General features: G+C 55.1%; 2 protein-coding genes, 1 long non-coding RNA gene and 1 other non-coding gene across 8 annotated transcripts in view; 1 reads left to right on the top strand and 3 right to left on the bottom strand.

Moving 5' to 3' along the window:
- The window catches only part of TRIOBP (TRIO and F-actin binding protein), a 52,353-nt gene extending 43,729 nt beyond the window's left edge, over positions 1 to 8,624 (bottom strand). The window contains exons 1-4 of the mRNA XM_045187003.2: positions 8,496 to 8,624; positions 3,763 to 3,902; positions 2,260 to 2,455; positions 1,094 to 1,262 (exon numbers count right to left, since the gene is read on the bottom strand). Of these exons, the coding sequence (XP_045042938.2) occupies positions 1,094 to 1,262; positions 2,260 to 2,455; positions 3,763 to 3,902; positions 8,496 to 8,609 (619 nt within the window). The 5' untranslated portion in view covers positions 8,610 to 8,624. The remainder of the gene's footprint in view (positions 1 to 1,093; positions 1,263 to 2,259; positions 2,456 to 3,762; positions 3,903 to 8,495) is intronic.
- A 2,454-nt stretch (positions 8,625 to 11,078) lies between these two features.
- Positions 11,079 to 11,181, bottom strand: LOC112322117 (small nucleolar RNA U13). The gene has a single exon (XR_002976607.1). It is a non-coding gene; the product is annotated as a small nucleolar RNA U13 (small nucleolar RNA).
- A 3,185-nt stretch (positions 11,182 to 14,366) lies between these two features.
- Positions 14,367 to 19,394, bottom strand: NOL12 (nucleolar protein 12). 5 transcript variants are annotated; one of them, XM_053919551.1, is made up of 7 exons: positions 19,225 to 19,335; positions 17,871 to 18,055; positions 17,686 to 17,791; positions 17,367 to 17,415; positions 16,467 to 16,609; positions 15,197 to 15,294; positions 14,367 to 14,752 (listed from the first exon to the last, which is right to left on the bottom strand). In XM_053919551.1, the coding sequence occupies exons 2-7, from the start codon at positions 17,885 to 17,887 to the stop codon at positions 14,587 to 14,589; spliced, it is 579 nt and encodes a 192-aa protein (XP_053775526.1). In that variant the 5' UTR covers positions 17,888 to 18,055; positions 19,225 to 19,335; the 3' UTR covers positions 14,367 to 14,586. The 5 variants fall into 5 exon arrangements, with proteins under 5 accessions (XP_053775526.1, XP_045043025.2, XP_024435442.2 ...); XM_045187090.2 differs by lacking the exon at positions 19,225 to 19,335 and adding an exon at positions 18,890 to 19,004; XM_024579674.4 differs by lacking the exon at positions 19,225 to 19,335 and adding an exon at positions 18,855 to 18,992.
- LOC123478601 (uncharacterized) lies at positions 19,380 to 20,567 on the top strand. The gene is made up of 2 exons (XR_006653856.3): positions 19,380 to 19,535; positions 19,908 to 20,567. It is a non-coding gene; the product is annotated as an uncharacterized lncRNA (long non-coding RNA).
- The last annotated feature ends 1,666 nt before the right edge of the window (positions 20,568 to 22,233 follow it).

Raw genomic sequence — 22,233 nt, 5'->3', positions numbered from 1 at the left:
GGAGCTCTTTGCCCTCTGCACCCACACCGCACCCCACCCTTCGCTCACAGCAGGGCACACGTTTCTGCTCTTCCTCTGTCCCGGGCCACTGTTTGTCATCTCCTGTCTGTCTGCTTTACTGGATGATGAGCTGTCTGGGACAGCGACCGCACCTAATTCCTTCTGAACACCCAAGCATCTGGTACCAGAGGTTATGCATAGTTAGCACTGGTTTGTGTGATAATTGGATGCTACAGGAGCCATAGGGAGCTGGGATAGCCCACCAGGGCTAGGACCAGGATACCCTGGCCCACAACCCCAAATCCTGATGATGCTGAAGACACATATCTGCAGGCAACACAGTGCCACCGTGATGGGAGGGACCCAACTTTGGGACCCAGCCTACGGGGTTCACATACCAGCGAGACACTGGCCAGCATCATGCACATCTGTGGGCTTGGCCTAACCAGCAGCTTTTCCCCTTTCTTTGGGAGCAATGTGACCCTGATTTCCTTTGGGTATCTCCTCTTCCCACCCCCAAGCCATGAGGTTTGTACAGGGGGCTGACCCTATCCCTGATCACCAGGCTGGGCTCAGGACCCATGCTGGGCCGTGGGGAGAACCCTGCCTAGGGCTTCGGCTACCTCTGTAGGGAAGATTGTACCTTCTGCCTGTGGAGGTTGATAAGCAAGTAGGATACCGCCTGGTACTGCTGTTGTTCGTCATGCCACCGTGGGGGAGGGTCTGGCTGAGAATGAAGCCACCACAGAAGAAAGCACAGCAGAGGCCAGATTTCTGATAGTGTTTGCACCTGGATCCAGCTATGCCTGAAGGCATCACCCCCTAGGCCTTTTACTCAGCTGGTTTGTCACTTGCAACCTGAAGATCTTAACACATCAACTATGAGAGAGGGTATTTCAAGCAGGTTGCATGGAATATTATGGCTGCTCCATAATTATATGGGGTTGTTACTATTATTAAGACTTGAGCCACCAAAGTTAAGACATGCCCAGGGGCCCAGATGGCCAGTGAGAGGGCTATCTGGGCCCAGGGCCCCTGGCCATCACCACTTCCATAGTCACAGGGACCAACCTGGTCTGGCAGAAGGACTCACCCTCCTTTCTCTGGCTCCCAGTCTCTCCTCCCACAGGCAACCGGGTGAGAACAGACGGAGCCCGCTGGGCACTGTCAGCTCTTGACCGCTCCTGCAACTTCCGAGGGATCATCACGGTGAACTCGTCCCAGCTGGGGGCCTCCTCCTGCCTTTTGAAGATGTCCCAGTCCTGCCAGGGGAGGACAGGAGGAACTGTGCTTGGTGATTAAGAAGAAAGACCCTGGGCTGGCGCCCCCAGCACAAGATGGGAAGAAGAGAAAGGATCTGAGGCTGAAAGAGCACCTGCTGTCCACCCAGCACTGTGCTGGGCCCTTGCAGGTGTGAACTCAGCTAATCTACAACCAACCCCACGAGTTGGGCAGTCTGCAGAACTTAGAACCTGCCCAAGATCACACAGCTGGGAAATGGTTTACACGGGAGGGGACTGGAACTGAGGGCAGCTGGACACAGGTGGCAGGAGGGCCTTGACACAGCAGTGCCGCAGCGCCCCAGAGACACCCCCGCGATCCGGAGAGAGGGAGGTTCAAAGCCTTGCCCTTCCATTTCCCAGGTGTACAGCTTCAACTCAGTTGCTTCCCTTCTCTGAGTCTCAAGTCTTCTTGCCCCAGAACAGGCCCATCAAGGGGGCTGGTGAGCCTTCCCGATCCCATGTCTGGTCATGTTCCCCTGGAGGTCTCAGGGGAGGCTGCCTCTCCTACCCTGCACCTGCCCTTTGAGTGGTGAGTGCCCAGGATGTTCCCCTGAGTCTCCTCTTCTCAAAGCTAAACGGCCCCCAGACCTGGCTAGCCCCCTCTCCCCTCCCTCCGCAGTGGTATGTGACCAAGGCGGGGCTCAGGACCAATCCCATCCTTGCTTCGGACAACACACCCACATCCTGGCGCTCTGTGACCTGTGACTTTTTGGCAGCATGAGCCAGTTGGTGATTCGCGTGGAGCTCCCCATCCACTGAAACTCCTTCCTCCATCTGTTCATAGGCAGAGCCCCAGCCCTCCTGGGGGGCCCTGCAGAGACCCCTCCCCCTCCCAGATGGGTGGTCTGGGAGGCCTGAGGTGCCCACAAGGTCCTGGCTCAGTTCCTTGGTGTGAGAGGCTCAGCCCTCTTCTGGACGTTTGGGGCGAGCACAGAGGGGTGATCTGCTTTGCCCCCAGCCCCCGCCCCCAGCTCACCGCAGAGGACGCGCTGCTGGTATCATCAGGGGTGTTGGAGTCGTGGCCGGAGCTGGTGCCAGAGTCAGGACCCTCGTCGGAGCTGCCGCACAGGGAGGAGGCCAGGCCCCCCAGATAGGGCTCTGCCTCAGGGTCCGGGCTCCTGCTCCTGGGGGTGACTGCGGGGCCCTCTGCAGGGAGCCCTGCCGATGGGCCCCTGCAAGAGGAGACAGACCCATGACTTTTCCCCAAAAAGTCATGGGGATTAGGAGTAAGACCCCCACCCAGGTACACCTCCTCACGTTACAGAAGAAGAGGGAGCTGACACCGAGGCCTCTCTATGCAAGGCTCTTTCCGTGGGCTGTCTGGTTTAGCTACAACAGCCTCCCTTCGAAGTGAGCATGATGATTCCCATTTTATAGAAGAGGAAACTGAGGCTCAGAAAGGGCAAGGGACTAGCCAAAGCTGCAGAGCTAGGAAAGGGCAGAGCTGCACTGTGAACCAGGGCTGTGGCCCCGGCCCCAGCCCTCTGTCACTGGAGCATAAGTGGGGGCCCAAGCTCAGTAAGACGGAGCCATAATTATGCTTTGCTAACCAGGGGGTGGGGGTGGGGGGCTCCAAGAGGTCGCAGAGCTCCAGGGGTGGTGACAGGGGCACCAGTCTGGACGCCAAGGGAGGGAGCTGCAGAGAAAGCCCTGCTTTAGAGAAGCCAGTCAGGGCGGCCACGGGCCCAGGCAGGCTTGGAGCTGGCCGTGCCCCCAAAGAGTGACCCACAGATTGGCCTGCAAGATGGAAATGGATGCTGACCCCTGCAAAAGAGGTCTGTCATCAGATGAGTTTGGGACACACTGCACACGCCACCACCCCCTGCTCAAAAGCACACGCAGCCTGCGGACCCAAGGCTTTGACAGGACCTTCGGGGGGGTCCCCCACTGTGTTTACCCCCAGCTTTCTGAAACACGCCTGACAACACAGTTTGTGGTCTTTTAAAAGATGAAACGTGTGAGGAACGCATGTTCCCAGAGCCATGCTGGTTTGAGTCGACTCTTATTTTTTAAAATGGGGAAACTGAGGTACAAAAAGAGGGAATAACTTGCTCAAGGTCCCAATGCCCACCAGGGAGGAAGCTGAAGCTGGCCCCAGGTTTCCAGACCCTCAGCCACACCCTCCCCAAGCGCCTCAGCCACAGAAGGGGACTTGCTTTCAGCCTGGCCAGGGGTGGAGGGAATCCCAGAGCCTGCACCGTCAGGTACGTGGGTGTTAATCCTGTTTAAATTTTTAAAGCTGTGTCAAGGGAACGAGGAAATGTGAGTGGGCTGAGAGCCATGCCCGTGGCAGGATGGGTGCATAGGTGCTCTGTGATGGGAGCTGAGCTAGGGCCGAGGAACATGCCTACCGCGCCCAGCTGTATAGGCTGACCATGTGACCCATGCCAGCAGCCATCACCATTGTGAAGGGGGGTGGGGTGGGGGAGGGGAGGGCTGCCCCGGGGAGCCCCTCCCCAGGCCCTGGAGCTCTACCCACCTCTCGGACCCTGGCCCGAGGCCCGGGCCCACCACAAACTGGCACCCAGAGGTCGAAGCACTGTGCGGGTCTGCAGAGGCAGGCGGGTGGCGGGGCAGGTCGCAGTAGGGTACCTCTGCACTTGGAGGGCTCCGGGGCTCCTGGGCCGGAGTTGGAGAGAGGAGGCACCTCAGTGCCCACGTGGGGGCTCCCCTCCCCCTGCGCGGCCCCTCCCCCCACTAGGGGGTGTGGGAGAGTCTCCAGGCATCTCCTCCTGGGATCTTAGACTTCTCAAGGAGAGCTGTCCATCAGGCTGGAAGCGCCCCTGGGGACCCAAGCTGAGGGCTGGCTGAGGTACAGGGTATGTGTGTGCATACGTGTGCACAGGTATGTGTGCATAGAAAGGCCTGTGTGTGCAAGTCGGGGGGGGGGGACACTAGATCATATGTTTGCACCAATGCATGGAAGTCCATTTATGCGTGTGTTGGCACACGTGTAGGTGTGTGTGCTTGAGGGTGTGAAGTGCACTAAAGGACCCAAAGGGTTTTCTGTAGCTAGAAGACAAGGATGAGGAAGGAGAGTGAGGAAGAAGGATTACGTCAGCCTGGAGGTGAGGGAGGAGGAGGTGGGGAAAGAAGGCCTTGGTGGAAAGAAGAGATTGCCCCACTAAAGGAGGGGCAGGGGGTTCCTGAGGTGGAGGATCAAGGCCCCAGGGGTGGAGGTGGAGGCCCTGAGCTGACTGCTTGCCTCTCTCTCCCTCCACCCTCAGCAAGGCCACACCTGGGAAGGCTGCTGCTGGGCTCACCCAGGGGGAACGGCTACTCACCTCCGGGAAGGCCCCCCCAGTCCTCCCCACCTCCTAGGGTGGCAGGGCCCTCCCCTGGTGGTGGGAGACAACGGCCACAGCACCCTGCACCCCGCCTCCTCTCGGGTTACCTGGGCAGCGGGCTCCGGAGCTGGCGGCTGGCGGCTGTCAGCACCCTTGTCCCCGGGGGGCTCCGGCTCAGGCCCCCACGCTGCCGCCCTCCCAGGCCCCGATTCTGGGCCGTGGCGGCAGCGGCCGAGGCAGCAGAAACCTTAGAGGGGCCGGCTGCAGGAGCAGGGGCCCCTCATTACTGTTTCATAAGCCGGGGCCCAGCCAAGAACAATGCAGGACATGAAACCACAGGAACTCGATCCCCACAGCTCACCTGAGAGCCGGCAGGGCGGTGGACTGGGCCTGGGTTCCCCAGGGACCCAGGAGCCCAGGGCTCAGGGCTGAGGCCACAGCCTGGCCACAGTCTTGGGGTGGGCACAGACTTCCTAGGTTTGGAGAAGGTGGCCACTAGCAGGGCCTGGGCAGGGCTGAGGAGCAGGCCTGGGGTGTCTGCCGTGCCATTGAAGCCAGCGGAGCCTGTACTGGGTTCAGTTTCGCCCCGTCCTGGAGCAAGATTCTGATCAGCGCTCCACAGCGGGAGGTGTCAGATCCACAGCCTGGCCTGGCGCCTTGGCCGCCCTGGGGACCTCGCTGCGTGAATGAGGAGGGAGCAGAGCGCTGGGCATTGCCAAGGGGTCCCAGCCCAGCTGGGCCCACCAAGTGCCCCAGCCAGTCAGGACACCTCTGTTCAGCTCTCACCCCCTGCCCGCATCACTACCTACTGCCCACAGGAGCAGGACCAGGAGCCAGTCCCTGGCTCTGATTTCCTGTCTGGCGGGTCAGCACGGGCTCTGGCCTCAGACAGACATCAGGCCCAATCCTGGCGCCTCCACCTCCCAGCTGGGTGACCTCAGCCCTGAAGCTTCTCCACTCTGAGCCTGGTTTTCTCAGCTACAAAACTGGGATGATAAGAGGACCCCCCTTCTAGGGGCGTGATGAGAATTAAATGAGTTAATATTTGTAAAGGGCTTAGGACAGTGCCTGGCCTGTACACCTTAAACATAATAGATAATGTAAAAAGATTAAATAGAATTGTGTTAGTGTTAAATCGATAGAACATTCTTATTCTTAAGAGTATTTAACATTAGCCCTGGTCGGGTGGCTCAGTTGGTTGGAGCATTGTCCCATACACCAAAAGGTTGTGGGTTCGATCCTCTGTCAGGGCACGCACCTAGGTTGCGGGTTCGATCTCCAGTCAGGGCTTGTGCAGGAGGCAACTGATCCATGTTTCTTTCTCACATTGATATTCCTCTCTCTCTCTCCCCCTTCTCTCTCTCTAAAAACCAATAAACATTCTCAGGCGAGGATTAAAAAATTTTTTTTAAAAGAATACATAAAAAGGGATATGCGGTGCCTGGCATCCATCACGACCCTCTCACCTCCTAAGCTCCCACCCTCCATCCAGAACCTGGCCATGACCCAGTCAAGGCTGTGTGATTGCCAGGAATGACCCCTCCCCCAGCCCGTGGTAGCCTCAGCTGAGGGTAGAACAGAGAACATAGGCAGAGCCAGGATCCCAAGGGAGCTGGAGCAAGCTCCCAGGGGCACCTGGGCCGTTCCTGCTTGTTCCAAAGCAGGTGAAGATGTCAGAACCGGTTCCCCGGGAGATACCTTTCCCAGGCCCCTAGGGAAGAGGGTGAGCCCAGGTGTGACTGGGGACCCAGCCGGGGACTGCACAGTTCCGTCCAGGCTGGGGCTTGTTTCTTTAACACACAGAGGCTGTGACTCCATGTTTGAAACTGCTCATCCACGAGGAAGACTCATCAGCATCAGATCCTGATGACTCGGGGGCCTTCATCTCCCACGGAGGTCTGGTTCCTGGGCTCGGGAGTTCCGTAGCTTCCCTCACCTCAGTGTGGCCCATGGGCACCTCTCACTCACCACCCCAGACAACTCTGGTGCATTTCCCATCCCAAGTACCTGCTGCAGGAAATAACTCAGGGGTCAGCCACGTTCCACCTCCTCCATGTTCCTCAGGTACCCAATCCTTTAGATTCTCCTGTTCCGTTAGTTCTGAAACGTCTCTACGTCTCAACATCTTCATTATCTCCGGCATGAGTAGGTAATGGCACCTTCTCCTCACTGGTCACCCTGATTTACTCTCACCCCCTGTACTCCATTCTCTGCCCTGCAGCCAGAGTGACTTTGGAAAATGAAAATCTGATTGCATCACTCCCATTGAAAACCCTCAGTGGCTCCCATGCCTCCTAGAAAAAAGCCCAGTCAGCACATCTCTAAGGCCCCACAAGGCCTGGTGAGACCACCCCCACCCTGTTCTCCATCTTTGACCTGGAGTTCCCATGCCCCTCCCTCTCACTGGCCTCTGTCCATCCTCCAGTGCCTCCTGCTTTCTGCCTCAGGACCTTTGTACCTACAGCTCCCCCTTTTCCTCTTCCCACAGCTTCACTGGCCAATGTCCCCAGTCTTTACCAAGCAGCTGAAATGTCATTTCCTTGGAGAAACCTATCATTTACCTTCATGCCCCTTGCTACTCCTTACAGCCTTTGCCACGACCATAGTTATTTGTATGGTGAGTTTCTTAGTCTGCATTGCTCTTGCTAGACTACGAGCCGCATGGACCAGGGACTGTGTCTGTGTTACTCATCACTGTTTTGCCAACATTTAGTATGATGCCTGGCACATGTTAAGCATCTATTCAATACGCGTGCACACGTGAGCTGGCCCGAGGTCTCAGCCAGGAAGTCCGGGAAGTGGTAGGACTGAGATTAGAATTCAAATCTGTCTGAATCCAAACTTTGTCTGTTCCTCACTTGCCATCTCCCCACCCACTGGGAGAAGGTCATTTGCATGGGAGATGGATTCACTGAGCTCTCAGGCATCTGTTCCCTGAACTTGGGGGTAGGCGGGCCGTTACTATAGGTATCAAGACAAGTAGAAAGGAATCTCTCAGGGTTGTTTTCCTGATTGGGAAGGAGGGAGAGGAAACTAACGAGTATTGAATTAGCCACATGTGACTTTGGCTAAGCAATGCCAGATGCCCTGAATGAGAAGCCTTGTTGCCCAACTTTACTCTTTAGGAGAGTGGAGCCAGACAGGGTTAAATGACCCAAGGTCACACATCAGGGAAATGGCAAGCCTAGCACTGGAGCTCTGGCCTGCGTGGCTCCAAAGCAGAACACTGACTCCCTTATACTGGTCACCTCCTGGAGCCTAACCGTCTGCACAGCGCTGACGGCCTGGGGATGGCAGAGCCGGAATGGGTCAAGGCTGGAAGGGCCTGTGGAGAGTCACAGGCCCTGTGCTTCTCACAGTGTGCCAGGAGCTCCGGGTTACTTGGACAGGGAATTGGCCTAAGACCACAGCGACCTCAAAGTGAGAGAATGCCTCACTCCTTCAGCACCTACGAGGGCAAAGTTTCCAGTGGGTGCTGGGGTATCTCTAACGCCTCTCCAACACCTGCGAAGCTCCCTTTTCATAGAGAGACGGGGGACTCAGGTCCAGAGCCTTCAGCCAACAATGCTATCTAGTTAGAATTTAATGACACTTATATTTTTTGTCTTTCCCTTTCTTTCTTTTTAACCTTCTGTATAAAGGCTATGATCCTAGCTTTCTATTTGTGGTGATGTAAAGTTCTGTGTTAGCATAAGTGAAAAAAGGGTGTTGGTTTAAAGAATAAGGTAAGTAATAGATTGGAGGAGGCTACGGCAAAAAGATCACAGGGTCAGGAGGAGAATGACTGGCATCTGGGAATATTAACATGGTGCCGTCACTTCACTGTAAAGGTAGGAGAACCGAGGCCCTGCCCAGGAGGAAGACAAGTGTCTGGTCAGACTCCCCCACCCCAAACCACCCCGACCACTCAGGAAAGCCAGCCCACCTGGTGCCTTGCTCTGTGGGCCTCCTGAGTGTGGAAGCAGTTTTGACAGCAGCTCTGGGAAAGCACATTAGCCTCAAAGTATTCATAGGGGGCATTCCCAGCCTCCCCCTCCATATTAGGTGAGCCAGGCCAGGGCACCTCCTGCGGTCCAATGGTGGGGCCTGAGAAGAATGGGGCGAGGAGGCAAGGGCCAGGTGTCTGGCTGGCAGTGCACCTGGACCCCAGCCCCAGCTGGCCCCTGGACAGATAAAGACCAAAGAGATAAGGTTATTCACCCATTTATTCATCTGTTCATTTATTCACTCAACAAACACTCATTAAGCACCAGGAATTCTGCCAAGCATTTAACATGTGATTTCCAGTCATTACTGCAACATTGCTCCAAGTGCATTCTGAGGACACTGCATTAGACTCAGTCAAGATGCTTATAAAGTGTATATTCCCAGTTCCCTCCCCAGATCCAACTAGGTGAGGCCTGGGGGTGTGCATTTTAAACAAGTCTCCTAGGGGACTTGTGCACCCTAAAGCTGGAGTGCCAGTTTCAGATGAGGCAAGGAAGGCTCACAGAGGTTGCATAACGTGCAAGATTCCAGTGGCTGAACTGGATTCAAACCCAGGTCTGTGTGCCAGGAAGCGGAAGTGAGGGGCACTGGACCCCACTGCCAAGTCACCCAGGCCCCTTGGGAAATACTAGGAGTGAGGCAAAAGGGTGGGCAGGTATGTTCAGAGTCGAGGACAAAGTCATGAGCAATCTAAAGGCACACAGTGAGTTTGCAGCAGAGCTCGGACAGAGAGAAAAGCTGGTGTTGACTTAAGCACATGACTGTCCTTTCCAAGACAGCTCTGGGGCGGGGCGGGGCTCCAACAGAAGAGTAACTTGAAGATGCCTTCCTAATCCGCATGGAGCCCCAAGAGGGGATGAGGGTGAAGGGAATCCATATTCCCAAACACACAAGCTCCCAGGTTGCTGTCCATACCTTTCCTTACCTGGAGAATTGCCTCCGCAGGGTCCCAGGGGATCAGGCCCTCGCTGCCAATCTCACCTGAGAGCTGGGGAATTTCACATCCTCCCCTGGATCAGCCAGGGTGAAGGTTCCTGGTTCCTCCATCAGACCTGGGAAGGCGGCAGGGCACGGTCTGGGTGGCCTGGAGGGCACCCATTGACCCCTCGGTGGCCCAGGGGTCTCTGATCCTGTCTGGGCTCTTCTCCCGGCATCGTTCCAAGCTCCCAGTGGTAGAAGCGGAGTGAATTCATCCAGCTCAGCTTGGGCGGTTCTTTCCCAGTCCGGCCTCAAAGGGGACTAAGCATCTCCTCGAGGGAGACTGCCGCTCATTTCCCTGGGGGTGGATGTGGAGGGCTCTACTCCACGACCGCTCCCACTTCCTCCTCCCCAACCAATTAGCAGAATCCTTCTCTGAAATGCACTTTAGGTGTGATGTAACAATGAAAAACCTGCAGAGAACAGGATACCCCACCCGGAGAATGGACCACTGGACCTCTTTCCATCCAGCCAATCAGCCTGTCCCTCCCCGTATCCCTCACTCCTCTACATTTTCCCCCTTACCCCCTCCCCTTCACCCTTTCCACTGCGCAGTACTAACCTCGGCTCAGGTTTCCATGCACAGGGGGTGCTGGCGTTGAGTGACGGGGTCACAGCGTCTTTATTTTAACAATGAATCAGAACATCGCCTGGAGAGGGACGAAGTCCACGCCCCTGCTGCTCTCTCATAGGCTCTTGCTAGGCACTTTATTTACATGAAGGCTGTGAGATTGGACAATCTGACGATAAGGGGCGGGGCGGAGGCGGGCGTTGCCCAAATGCCTCTGAGCGCGGGACCCACAGCACGTTCTTAACCTCAGCAGACTGTTCTTCAGTGGGTGCTCCAGAGGGCTAGCATAGTGACTCCGGTTCCTTCGGATTTCTTTCCTGGTGGTTTATTCCCGCTTCAGTCCCCTAACCTGGCTATTGCCTAGACCTTGGGCTAGAGTCTTAACCTCTCTGTGCTTAGTTTTCTAATTTGTAAAATACGGGTAGTAATATTATCTGTGAGGGTAAAATTAAATGCCCAGGGGTTTTCAACCTCTATTGCACACTTCCACTGATGAGACACTCACTCAAATGCACAGTTCTCCCTCTTTTAATTTTTTTTAATCCTCATCCAAGGACATTTTTTCATTGCTTTTAGAGAGAGGGAGAGAAGAAACATTGATGCAAGAGAAGCATCAATTGGTTGCCCTCAGTACGCCTGGACCAGGGATTAAACGCGCAGCCTAGGCATGTGCCCTGACTGGGAATCAAACCTGAAACCTTTCAGTTATGGGATGATGCTCCAAACGAGCCCCTCCAGCCACGGCCAGTTCTCCCCTTGTAAAAAGTGTAACATTTTTGACCTAGTTGGGTAGCGCAGCTGGTTAGGGAATCATCCAATATGCCAAGGTTGTGGGTTCAATTCCCAGTTAGGGCACATACAAGAAGCAAATAATGAATGCATAAATAAGTAAAACAAATTGATGTTTCTCACTCGCATCCTCCCTCCCTAAAGTCAATCAATCATCTAACATTTTTATTTTTACTTTTTTCATGTCAAGACGCGTAACGTGCCAATGTTGTAACAAGGTGTGTGGGAGGCATGTCACGCTGGAGTGTGAACACCCAATCATCACGCTTATGAACTACAAAAGGATCAATCATCTAACATTTTTAAAGCTAACATTTATTCTGTACCATATGCCAGCTCCAAGTCCAAAATATTTACATACATGAAGACATGGTAACGTGAAGGATTAAGTACCACGATCTTCGTTTCACAGAAACTGAGGATCAGAGAAACTAACTCGCCGGTGTCACACAGCTAGTCAGCGGCAGCGGCAAGACTAACGCCCTGTGTGTCTGCCTCCCCTGGCGACCACAGGGCATCTTCGTTCAGTCAGACGTTCACACGTATCTGGTACAGCCATGCCTGAACTGGGTACTGGGAAGGTAGTATTGAATAAAAGGTGGCTCCTTCTGAGATGAGGAGCCCACTGACCAGTGGGAGAGAGCCTCTGAACAGGCCATCCTGGCTGGGATGGAAGAGACAAAGATACAGCTTTGTAACAGATAATGAGCTTTCTGCTTGGCCCCAATTACTGTGAGCAAGACAGGGGGCAGCATCTGGCTGTAGCACCCTCAGCTGTGCAATCTTGAGAAGTTCCTTGGCCTCTCTGTGCCTGAGGTGGGGTAGGCACTCAGTTTGAGTTTGCAGCTCAGGGAATGACCCATCCCCACGCCCCACCCATCAGTAAAGCTGGAAGCTAACTCTGGTGGCCCTCCTGACAATTCATTACATACTTATCGATCCCTTACTTTCGTCAGTGATATGTGCTGAGGACACGCCGGTGAACAAAAGATCAGATCTCCTGTCTTTGTAACGCTCACACAGACAAACAGGCCACAGACTAGATAAATAAGCCATATATAAATTATGCTGGCTGATGATGGGGGCTGAGGAGAAAGATGAAGCAGGGAGCAGGTTGGAAGAGGGGATGTGATCAGGCACACGCACTGAGATGGCAGCACCTGAGCAAAGACCTGGAGAAAGTGGGGCAGTGAGCGCGCAGGTCCTGGAGAAGGGCATTTTCAGCTGAGGGGACCGATAACGAGAGGCTGGAGGGGAAAGAATGAGAGAAAGGGGAAAGGTCAGGGGCTCTCCCTAGACCTGGAGCTGCCTGGTTGTGCCCTCTGTGGGATGGCTCGGGGCTAAGGATGTAATAGTGGCAGCCGAGGCAGCAGTCACCGCTTGTCACCATTTGGTCCCAGCCTCACACCCCCTTTCTACTCCCCAAAGTCCGTACCTGCTCATCTCCACCTTTGCTCTAGCCGTTTCCTGTGGCTGAAGACATCCCTCTTCAGAGATCCAGGGAAGCAGAACGATCAGACAGTTCTGCTCCCACTCTGCCCCACAGAGACTAGCTTCCTCTCAGTCAAGTGTCAAGGGTCACCCCAGCCCTCCCTGCCCACAGGCTGGGCAGGCAAGACAGAGATCCAGGGGGCCGTGGCCCAGTGGAGCAGGGACAGAAAGGCATCATCGGAGCTGGCTCTAGCCTGTGACTACCCTGCATTGTGGTGGTCCGAAGTGGCCAGCCTTGCTTTCACTGATTCCTTTAGAGACTCTTGCCTTGACAAAGCTCCTAGAGGCCTCAACCCAAAGGGCCCACAAGATGGGGAGCAGCAGGAGTGAAGAATCTGGATGTGGAACATGGAGAGAGGAGCTCCTGGGAGAAGACAATCCAGGAATCAGAGGGTTCTGCGATTCCGCCACTCCTGACCCTATGCCTGGCAACACTGCCAAGACTCAATGTCCTTGTGGCCCACGTGGGGGAGAGCGATGTCAAATACTAGTGAGCATTACAAACCGTAGATGTAAGCTGTAAATGGCCCCATGTCACTGGGCATGGGAGGAGGCCCAGGTCAGATGTCTCAGCAGGCGCAGCAGCCGCGCATACACTGAAGGCACGCCAGAGCATGCCAGGCGCCTGGGAACTGCTTCATGCGCATGGGCTCATTTCAGCCTCACACGCAGCCCTAAGCGGTAGCTGTTTTCTGTCATCCTAGGAAAGGGAAGTAGACCCAGAAAGGTCAGCACGGCGAGGAACGCAGACAGTGGTCCAGTGGCAGAGCCAAGATTCAACCCAAAGCCTGCCGTGTGCACTGACCGCCCCCAGGCCCCACTCCGCTCCTGCTCACAGGGGCCTATGAGGGCAAGGCTCACACTCAGCTTCCTAGGCTGGGTTCCAGAACCGCCTAGAACCTGGCAATTGGCTCTTCCCTGGCGGAAGCAATCGAGTGGGGCGAGTCACATCACCCAAACACAGGGGAGGACAACTGGAAGGCTGCACGAAAACCAGGTAGGAGGAGCTGAGAAACCTGTTCACAAGGCCTCCTGGCCATAAGCCTGGGCTTCACATTCCCATGCCCAGGTGTGGCCTTCAGACCTGCATCAGCCACCATCAGATATCAGGCAGGTTTTGATGGTGACTTGGGAAAGCACCTGCCCATCCCTAAGCACAGTCTAACAGAACCACTGTTCCTGAATCTGCACAATGGGGGGGGGGGCCCTGCTCCTGGAAGGGCCCCCATAGGGGTCGGGGTGGTGGGGGTGGTAAGACCTATAGCTGTGCTCCCACCACGGCACTCTTCTGTCCCCTGGGCCACCTCTTGCACTATTCCTGAACTTCACTGGGCACAAGGGCACATCTTACTTAACACTAGAACGGGCCGCGTTCCGTCCCGGTGTTAAGGCCCAATATGGGTCCCCCAAGCAGGGCACAACACGAAATCCCTGTGCTCCAGCTGAGAGTCACAGGAAGCAGCAAGCGGCCAGGGAGGAATCCAACCGTGCCCCAGACAGCGCTCTGGCTGTCCCTGATGGCACTGCGTCTACCTCTCGCAGGTGGATTCTGCCCAGGGCCCTTCCTGGTCTGGGGAACAGCAGAGTGTGTGAGGCAGGTCACTAATAAGCTGGGACAAGGGAGGGACAAAGCTAGTTTTCATCAGGTCTGAAGCCAAACCTGAAGAACAGGAAGGAGTGTGGAGGAATGGCAGCCTTGCAGAACACCAGCTGGACTTCTGAGGGGTCTTCTTGGGAAAGGCCATACTCTCAGGCAAGACGCATTTTCTCTAAGAAGGATTAATCACTCCTTGCACCTGGAAGCCTGGGCCGCTGCCCCAGCTTGGGGAGGGGGCCTAGCGCTGACGCTGCCTTTTCCCACCTACAGGGAAAGCTGCTGCAGGGTGAGGACTCATCCAACTTCCTGACCATGCCTGTTACCCCAGAAGCCTACCCTTGGTGTATGGCACCGGGGCCAGGGATGAACAAACCACACTGAGCTTAGTTTTGCAAACCTGATGAAGGCACGGTGGGGTATACATTTGGGAAGATGGTCCAAATTTGGCCCTGCAGGTTCCTCCTGAGGGAGGCTAGTTTTCAGCTGCCTGCTATTTCCGAGGTGAAGCCCTAGGCCTCCACACAGGCTGGGCTGCGGGGACAGCCAAGTGGAGACAGGACCGGTCCTTGCAGCCCAGGCTGGGGCCCAGCCTGGCTCTCAGGCTCACTCTCCGCTGTGCTGGGCTTTGCCAGTCAGCCGGCGGCGCTGGGTCCTGCTGGTACGAGTGGCGCTTGTGGTCTTCTTGGTAGAGTCCTGGGCCCGTCGGGGGTGTTTCCTCTTGACTTTTTTGTGACTGCGTGCGTGCAATAATGCCGTGAGAGAGGAAATCCTGTGGAAGGGTGGAAGGCTAGTGAGGCTAGGGCCTCAGCTTCCCCTGGGGAACAGGCATGAGTGAAAGGTTGGGTTGGGGGTGACTGATGGCCCAGCTTGTGAAGGGGAGTCAGGACAAGCCCCGAATACTGGGAGTACCAAGTCCATTCCCAAGGCAGCCTGCTTTGACCACAGAGGGCCTGCCTGTTCCTTAGCTCAGAGAGAGAAAGGGCCTTACCCATCGACACAAAGGGCACCCAGGGTTGGCCGTTCTTGGGGGTGGGGGTGAGGGACAGTGATGAGGAGCTGAGGACCACGTGACAGGCAAAGCAAAGGGCTGCTCTGGGCCCCACACCTGCCCCATGCCACCCCGCACAGGCCAGCAGGAGCGGGCTCTGCAGACTGGGTCACCAATGCCAGCCACGCAGAGCAGGCTCAGAGGGGAGAAGAGGCCAAGGCTCACCGCTGGGATAGCAGGGGGTCCCTGGACTTCCTGGGGAAGGCTCTGGTCGGCTTCCCCACAGATGACACCTCCTCCTCAGAACCGGGCCCAGACTCTTGCTGAAGAAGCACAGGACAAAGACTGTCAGAGAGCAGCGGACGGGCAGGCCTGGGCTATCACAGCTCTGTAGACTGGGGTCATGATCCGCAGCCTCCCAGGCCTGGGCTGAGGCTCAGGGAAGGCCGAGTATGCGCTGGAGTGGGGACTGCGCAGGTGAGAGCTGAGTTTCAGAGTCCTTCGCTGCCTCGGCTTTCCACTCAACACTCACAGATGGGAGAACTCTGAAACGGGGACAAGGCTTGTCTCTGCATCAAACTTTCAGAAAACTGAGCACACAATAGAAGGGGCAGGTAACGCGTGACAGAGCAGTGGTTCCCGGCACACGATAATCCACGGCCGGACACACGGTTTACCTTGTAGCTGTGTGTATACAGTACACACATAGAAACTCCCACACAGCCCAGACACAGCTCTACCTGAAACAAACTTACTGTGACACATCCCAGTATCTTCAATGGTAATTCTCTCTCTCTCTCTTTTTTATACTCACCTGAGGACATTTTCATTTGTTTTTTTGGAGAGAGAGAGGGAGACAGAGAAACATCGATGTGAGAGAAGCATCGATCAGATGCTTCATACGCACCAGACTGGGGACCTGCACTGGAACCAGGGACTGTACCCGTCTGGACAGGGCGCTGCACATGCCCACGCATGGACCAGGGATGAACCTGAAACCTAGATATGTGCCCTGACCGGAAACTGAACCCCAAACCCCTCAGTCACAGGGCAACGCTCCAACCACTGAGCAACACAGCCAGGGCTATTTCTCTTTTTAAAAAATCCTGGTCTCAACCTGCTAATAACTCACATCCTGTAAGTTGAAAGCTCCGTCAGTACGCACACAGACGTGATCACAATAAACAACTATGTTAAGTGCTTCTCATGGGTTCACCACGTTTGACCTCCCAGCAACCGCACAAAGCAGGTGCTACCCTCAGTGAACTTCAGTTCACCAATGAAGGGAAGAGGAAAGGCAGAGATGCCCAAGCTGCCACAGCTGCTCAGTGCTGGAACCGGCCTCTGAAGCCCCAGTGCTCAAGGACCGTGTGCAGACATGTAAGGGAAAGGGCCGCTCGCACTGGGATCTCCACGATATGGACCAGCACTTAGCATCGCTGACAAGCCAGACTGCCCGTGTCCCTTCTTCCCCAGGGCTGGCAGTGACACTCACCTCAGGTGGGGACAGTCCGAGTAGCCGGGCCCCGGAGAGGTCCAGGTCGCTGACGGTGGTCACGGTGACTGTGTGGTTGGGGTGGTCATACTGCACTGACTCTGTCTTTGCCGTCACCAGCCGGTCCAGTTCATCGGCCTCCTCTGTGCAGGGTGGACACAGAACTGGGCCTCAGCCCCAGGGCACAAGTAACCAGGCTCCAGCCCCTCCCGATCCTGGAGCGCAATGGCCCACGCTACTCTATGGGAGAGTATGCAGGAAGTCACTGCCTCCAGGGCCTGACCTGCCGATAAATGTTGTAAATGATCCAACTGCTCCTCCTGTGTGCCAGGAATACCTCAGACCCCTTGCTCCCCACCTAAGACAAGCCCAGTGCAACACCAGGAGTCTGCAGCTGTGTCAGAAACCGGCTGCCTGCTCGGGGTCAGTTTTTTTGTTTGTTTGTTTTTTTAAGATTTTATTTATTTTTAGAGAGAGGGGAAGGGAGGGAGAAAGAGAGGGGGACATCAATGCGGGAAATAAATCGATGTATGAGAGATACATCAATCAGTTGCTTCTAGCTCACCCCCAACTGGGGACCTGGCCCAGAACCCAGGCATGTGACTCGACTGGAATTGAACCAGCAACCTTTCAAGCCGGCACTCAATCCACTGAGCCACACCAGCCAGGGCTGCTCAGGATCAGTTTACCAAGAGCTTTGGGTCTCCTCCTTGTCTCTGATCCACTCACATTTAGAGGTACCCAAGGTCCACCCCTGACCCCCAGGTCACCAGCAAGACCTGAGAGTTAAGGAAGTCAGCTTCCTTGCAGCCCCTACACCCCTACCCTCCCACTTGCCAAGGGATAAACAAACCCAGTCCTGCTGGCCATTCTCCAGGTCAGGCCAAGGATGAGACTTACCCAGTGCCTCCTCTCTCTCTGCCAACATCTTCAAGTATTCCTGGTGGCGCTGAAACCAAAAGGGAAAGGAACAGTGAGTATGATGGCCTTTCAAGCCCACCTCAGGAAGGGGCATTGCCCACCTCCAGAGCAAGTAAGTGAAAGACCAGGAGATTCCATCCTAACCTTCCCTAGACCTGGGCCCAGTGTCTCTACCAGTACAAACCGCTTCCCAGGCCTGCTCACACCTCCCCTCATCCCCGCAGACCCCCCCATTCAGGCCATCAAAGGCTGCAAGTCCCCTAAGAGTCAGAGACTCTCCTGCCCTCCCCATCTGCACCTCCTCCCGGAGCTTCTTCTGTTCCTGCTTGAGCCGCTGCTTCATCTCCTCTATGGCTGCCTTCTTCCGCTCCACCTTCCTCTTGTGGAAACCTGTCAGGTACTCCCTGCAGGAAAGAGGCAAGGGAGAGTCAGGAGAGGCAGGGAAAGAAAGGAGAGCTCCAAAACCAGCTAAACTGCACTCACGATGTGCCGGGCACCATTCCAAAAACATACACATGTTAACTCATGTGATCCTCACAAGGAGCAGGTGAAAGGACAAAGCCAGCGCCATATGCTATCGTGGCATCATTGCCAAGCAGGCCTATGACCTTGTTAAACATGACTGCTGTTTTCCTCTTCTAAGCTTATGTCCCCAGGACTGGAAATTACTGGAAAGCAAGAACAGAACATGACTAACCATCACCCCAGGCAAAAGATAACATTGGAGCAAAGTACAGCTTACCCCAAACCAGCGGCAACCTGTACTGCAGCACCCCTAACAGCCCAGGGGCCACACAACAGCAACACCCACTTTTATAATCCACCTATAACCCAACCAAAGCTCAAAGCCCTCACCCCTCAGTGCTGGTGTCTCTCTCCACACCGTGCCCCTTTCTCCTCTTGGAAAGTTAATAAAACTTTGCCCTCTGACTTTTCCTCTTTGTGAATTCTTTCACAGCCCATGTCATCCACCCCCCTAGCAGTAGCAGTGGTTTTACGGATGGGGTCACGGAGGCACACGGAGGCTCGGTCACTTGCCCATAGAGTGGGAGGTTACGAAAATGAGGGAGATGCTGCCTCTTTCTACCCACTACCCTCCAGGGCTCTCAGCTTCAAGCAACAGGGCCAGGTGATGGGCATAAGTTGCGGGCCTTTTAACCTAGAACAGGTGACGCCTCTTTTATGCTGCCGAATTCCATTCCCCAGTGAATTAAGCCACTTCCAGTAGGACTTTCAAGGCCACCTTTATCCAGACCTCTACGCTTTCTGCTGGACCAACACCGCATCTGCCTGGGTACTTGGCTCTGAACCTATCTGTGTAGGGCCTGTGGATGCCCCTGCATTTCCCTTCCTCCCTCTATCTGATCTCAGCCCCTGCTCAGCCCTGTAGTCCTGACTGCACCATTTCCATCCATTCTGGGCTCCAACACTAACTAGGATTTTCGCCCGCCTACCACCGTATGCTACCGTGATCATTTATCACCAATAGCTGGGAGTACTACATGCAGGGAGGCTGGGCTGAGCTAGAGAGGTCGACGCCACTGCTCAGAGACGCAAACTCCCAGCTCTCCTGCCGCGCTCGCGCTCACGGAAGGACCACGGCGAGTTGGGGCGCCGGGAGAGCGAAGGGAGGGCGGGGCAGACGATTCCACTACAGAGAATAGGGGTCGAAAGCGGCGGCTTCCGTTCCACGAGAGGGAGTCCAAGGGGACCAGACCACGCGAAGAGGGCGGGGCCGGAAGGGCCCTCTGCGAGAGCGTGCGCGCCCGGAGCCCGGACCTGTCGTAGGCCTCGCCCGGCAGCCGGGGGGCGGATGTGGTCCAGCCTTAGCACTCACCGCCGTTTCTCCTCGTCGAAGCTGAGGACGAGCCGCGGCCGTCGGTTGTCGCCATCTCGCTTCTTCTTCTTGTTGCGGCCCATAACTATGAAGCCTGGGCGATGCGGTTCCCCCTCTTCTACGGTACTTCCGGTGCAGCGTTTTCGGCCTTCCGGGCGCGCCTCCCAACCGTGCTCCGCCGTTCCACTCTCTAGGCTCAGTCTTTTAAAGGGACCGCCCCAGCCGGTCACCTCACCCCTCCTCTCTGGGTGTAATGAGCAGTTCTCTGCCCGGCGACCTCGAGTCCAATCCCGTCTTCTAAGAGAGCAACGGTAAGAGCGAGTCCCCGGGGTCCTCGCGCCTAGCACGACACCTGCTCCCACTTTTGATTCTGTTAATTTGGAGGTGTTCTCCAAGATCACGTTTCTGGAATCAAACTACCTGGATTAGAATCCTGGTATCCCAATTACAGCTGTGTAGTACTGGACCAGTTGCCTTTGCCGTGTCTGAATTACCCTGTTTGTAAAATGGAGATAATTATAGTGACTTTGTAGTGTCATAAACTTAGGCGTGCCCCAGAACCCCCCGGAGAGCTTGCTGAAACCCAGATCGCTTGGCACCACTCCAGAGTGTCTGATTCAGCGGGTCTGGAGAATTCCAGAGTGCGGAGAGCTCCAGAATTCGCCTTTCTACCACGTTTTTAGGTGATGCTGATGTTGCTGGTCCACGGACCAAACTTTGAGAACATGATTTTGAAGACTAAATGAGTTATGCAACATGTGGTTCCTACACAAGCCATCTTCCCTCTCTATGCCTCAGTTTCCCCAATTGTGGAATGGGGTGTAATAACTCATCCTCTACTGAAAATGAGGGCACTGATGTGAAGGCATTGAGTGAAACAACACCTGAAGGGGAATTTTAGTAACTGGGATTGCATGCCTGAATCTCCCTGTAAACAATAATGTATACGGAGCCACGTTAACATGGAGCCGGAGCTGCCACCCAGAGGGACTGCCTTATGCCTCAAATCTTTGGAATGTTAAAACAGGGCAAAATAACATCTGGACTGGGCCTCAGCATCCTTGTTTCCCAAAGAACTGTTTGCAAAGAGAAGAAAAAAGCAGTTATTGTGACTAAGGGAATGATGACCACTGAACTGAAAATGTCAAACGTTTAGCATCTCTGTGTTGTGTTATCTGCACCAGTGAAGTGCCTTCCTTTTACTGATGTCATTGTTCTCCCTCCTAGTCTCAGAAATACCCCTTGCCTTTGCCTCCTAGCAGAATATTTGGGCTTCTGCCTGAATTAATGATTCTTGAATAGCTATCCTTAATAGTCTCAAATAAATGCTTGTTTGCCTGTTACTTTGAAAGGCCCTTTTAGTCTTAGGTTGGTATTCCATTCTCAGCTTATCTGTGCTGGGTGGACCTGCAGGGTCAATGGTCATCACATTCTAGTGAGTGATTCCTCTGCAGAAGAAGCACAGGAGGCTGCAGGAGTTCAGGGTTGGCTCCTCCAGTGTGGAGCGCTGCCCAGAGGAGGCGACCCCAGAACTGGCGGAGGGCGGGGATAACAGAGGAATAAAAGACTCTTAGGACCCAACCCTCTCCTTTGATAAGTGACTGGGTCTCAGAGAGCAAGTAAAAATACATGAACTGAGTGCCTGCTGAGTGCCAGGCACACAAAGGGAACAGAACTACATCATCTCAGAGAGGGGAAGTGACTTGTCCAGGGTTACACTGCTACTCTGTGGCAAAGCTGGGACTAGAACTCGGTTCACTGGACTCATGGCCCAGCATCCTGGGCCACTGGCCAGAGGATCACTCCTCCAGTATCTAGCATGGCCACTTTGGAGGGCAGGATGCAGACCCTGAGACCCTGGCCAGGTAGCTCAGTTGGCATGAGCATCATCCCCATGTGCCAAGGCTGTGGGTTTGACCTCTGGTCAGGGCACATACAAGAAAGCAACCAATCGATGCATAAATAAGTGGAACAAAAAATTGATGTCTCTCTCTCTCTCTCTTCCCCTCCCTCTCTAAAAATCAATAAAGTAAATAAATAAACAAGATGTAGACCCTGAGTTTTGAAGGAGCCAGGCACATAGTAGGTGCATCTCTCCAAGAATGTTAAACCCATTCATCAAAGGCCCTCTGCCTGGGGCATTCCATGTCGGTGCTGAGAGGGTTATCCTCAAACCCAGGACACAGCAGGGGTTGCCTGAACGGTGGGGCTTCAGGGTGATGAACAGTTGCCCCTTCAACCCTCTGTTGCCTGCTGGTTGTGCCCTGCTGTCCCCCTTGCCATCTTCCCTCTGGGTAGGAGCATAGCCCTGACTGCAGTCATGTCCTCACCCCAAAGATGCCCAGAGAGCCACCTCCCGCATCTGGACTGCCTCCTTTGAGTCCCAGGCACTGGGTCTCAGGGCTGCTGCCTGCTGTTTCCCAGGCTCCACCCTGCCCCCCACCCCCGACTGGCTGTAGATGGCAAGTGATGGGTCTGCTACCGGACTTGATAAGTTACAAACCTTCCTGGGCCTCTTTCCTCTCCGTGGTTCACTCGCTCAGTCTCCCACTGCGCCGAAGAATGTTCTCAGGGCCGCTTGTGTATTCTCTCAGTCCTCACAATCTCTTTGTGAGGTTGGTGCTGCTTCATCCCCGTTATACAGCTGAGGAATCGGAGGCTCAGAGAGGGGAAGTGACGTGACCAAAGACACCCAGTTAGTGAGTGGTGTGCAGACCCATTCCCCGACTGCCACCCGGGATGTGGAGTGGTTCTGCCCTTTGGAGTTTCCGGCCTGGTGCAGAGACAGACGGACTGCATCAGGAGACAGCTGCTTGTGCAGGGCCTTGTGTCAGGAACTCGGTGCAGGTGGCCTTTGGAGCCCACCCGGCCCAAGCTGCTGGCCCACATGGGGCTCGGAAAGGCCTTGTCTGCCCAGCTCCCCATGCAGAGCAAAGCCCGCCACTTGTGGCTTTTGCTCCAAACTCTTCCTAGGGAGTTTCAGGTCCCATTGTCCCAGAAGGAGACAAG

The sequence above is a fragment of the Desmodus rotundus genome, chromosome 3 (assembly GCF_022682495.2).
Source record: "Desmodus rotundus isolate HL8 chromosome 3, HLdesRot8A.1, whole genome shotgun sequence".
NCBI classification, from domain to species: Eukaryota; Metazoa; Chordata; class Mammalia; order Chiroptera; family Phyllostomidae; genus Desmodus; species Desmodus rotundus.
This window is presented reverse-complemented; position numbering and strand designations above follow the sequence as displayed.

What these genes read in the sequence shown, in the direction of transcription:
- NOL12 (XM_024579672.4), bottom strand. Translation starts at nt 19,307, where the DNA reads ATGGGCCGCAACAAGAAGAAGAAGCGAGATGGCGACAACCGACGGCCG. An exon ending in TTCGACGAGGAGAAACGGCG is followed by an intron (nt 17,792 to 19,224) that starts GTGAGTGCTAAG and finishes TCTTTCCTGCAG; the next exon opens with GGAGTACCTGACAGGTTTCC. An exon ending in GACCCCCTGCTATCCCAGCG is followed by an intron (nt 14,753 to 15,196) that starts GTGAGCCTTGGC and finishes ACCCTTCCACAG; the next exon opens with GATTTCCTCTCTCACGGCAT.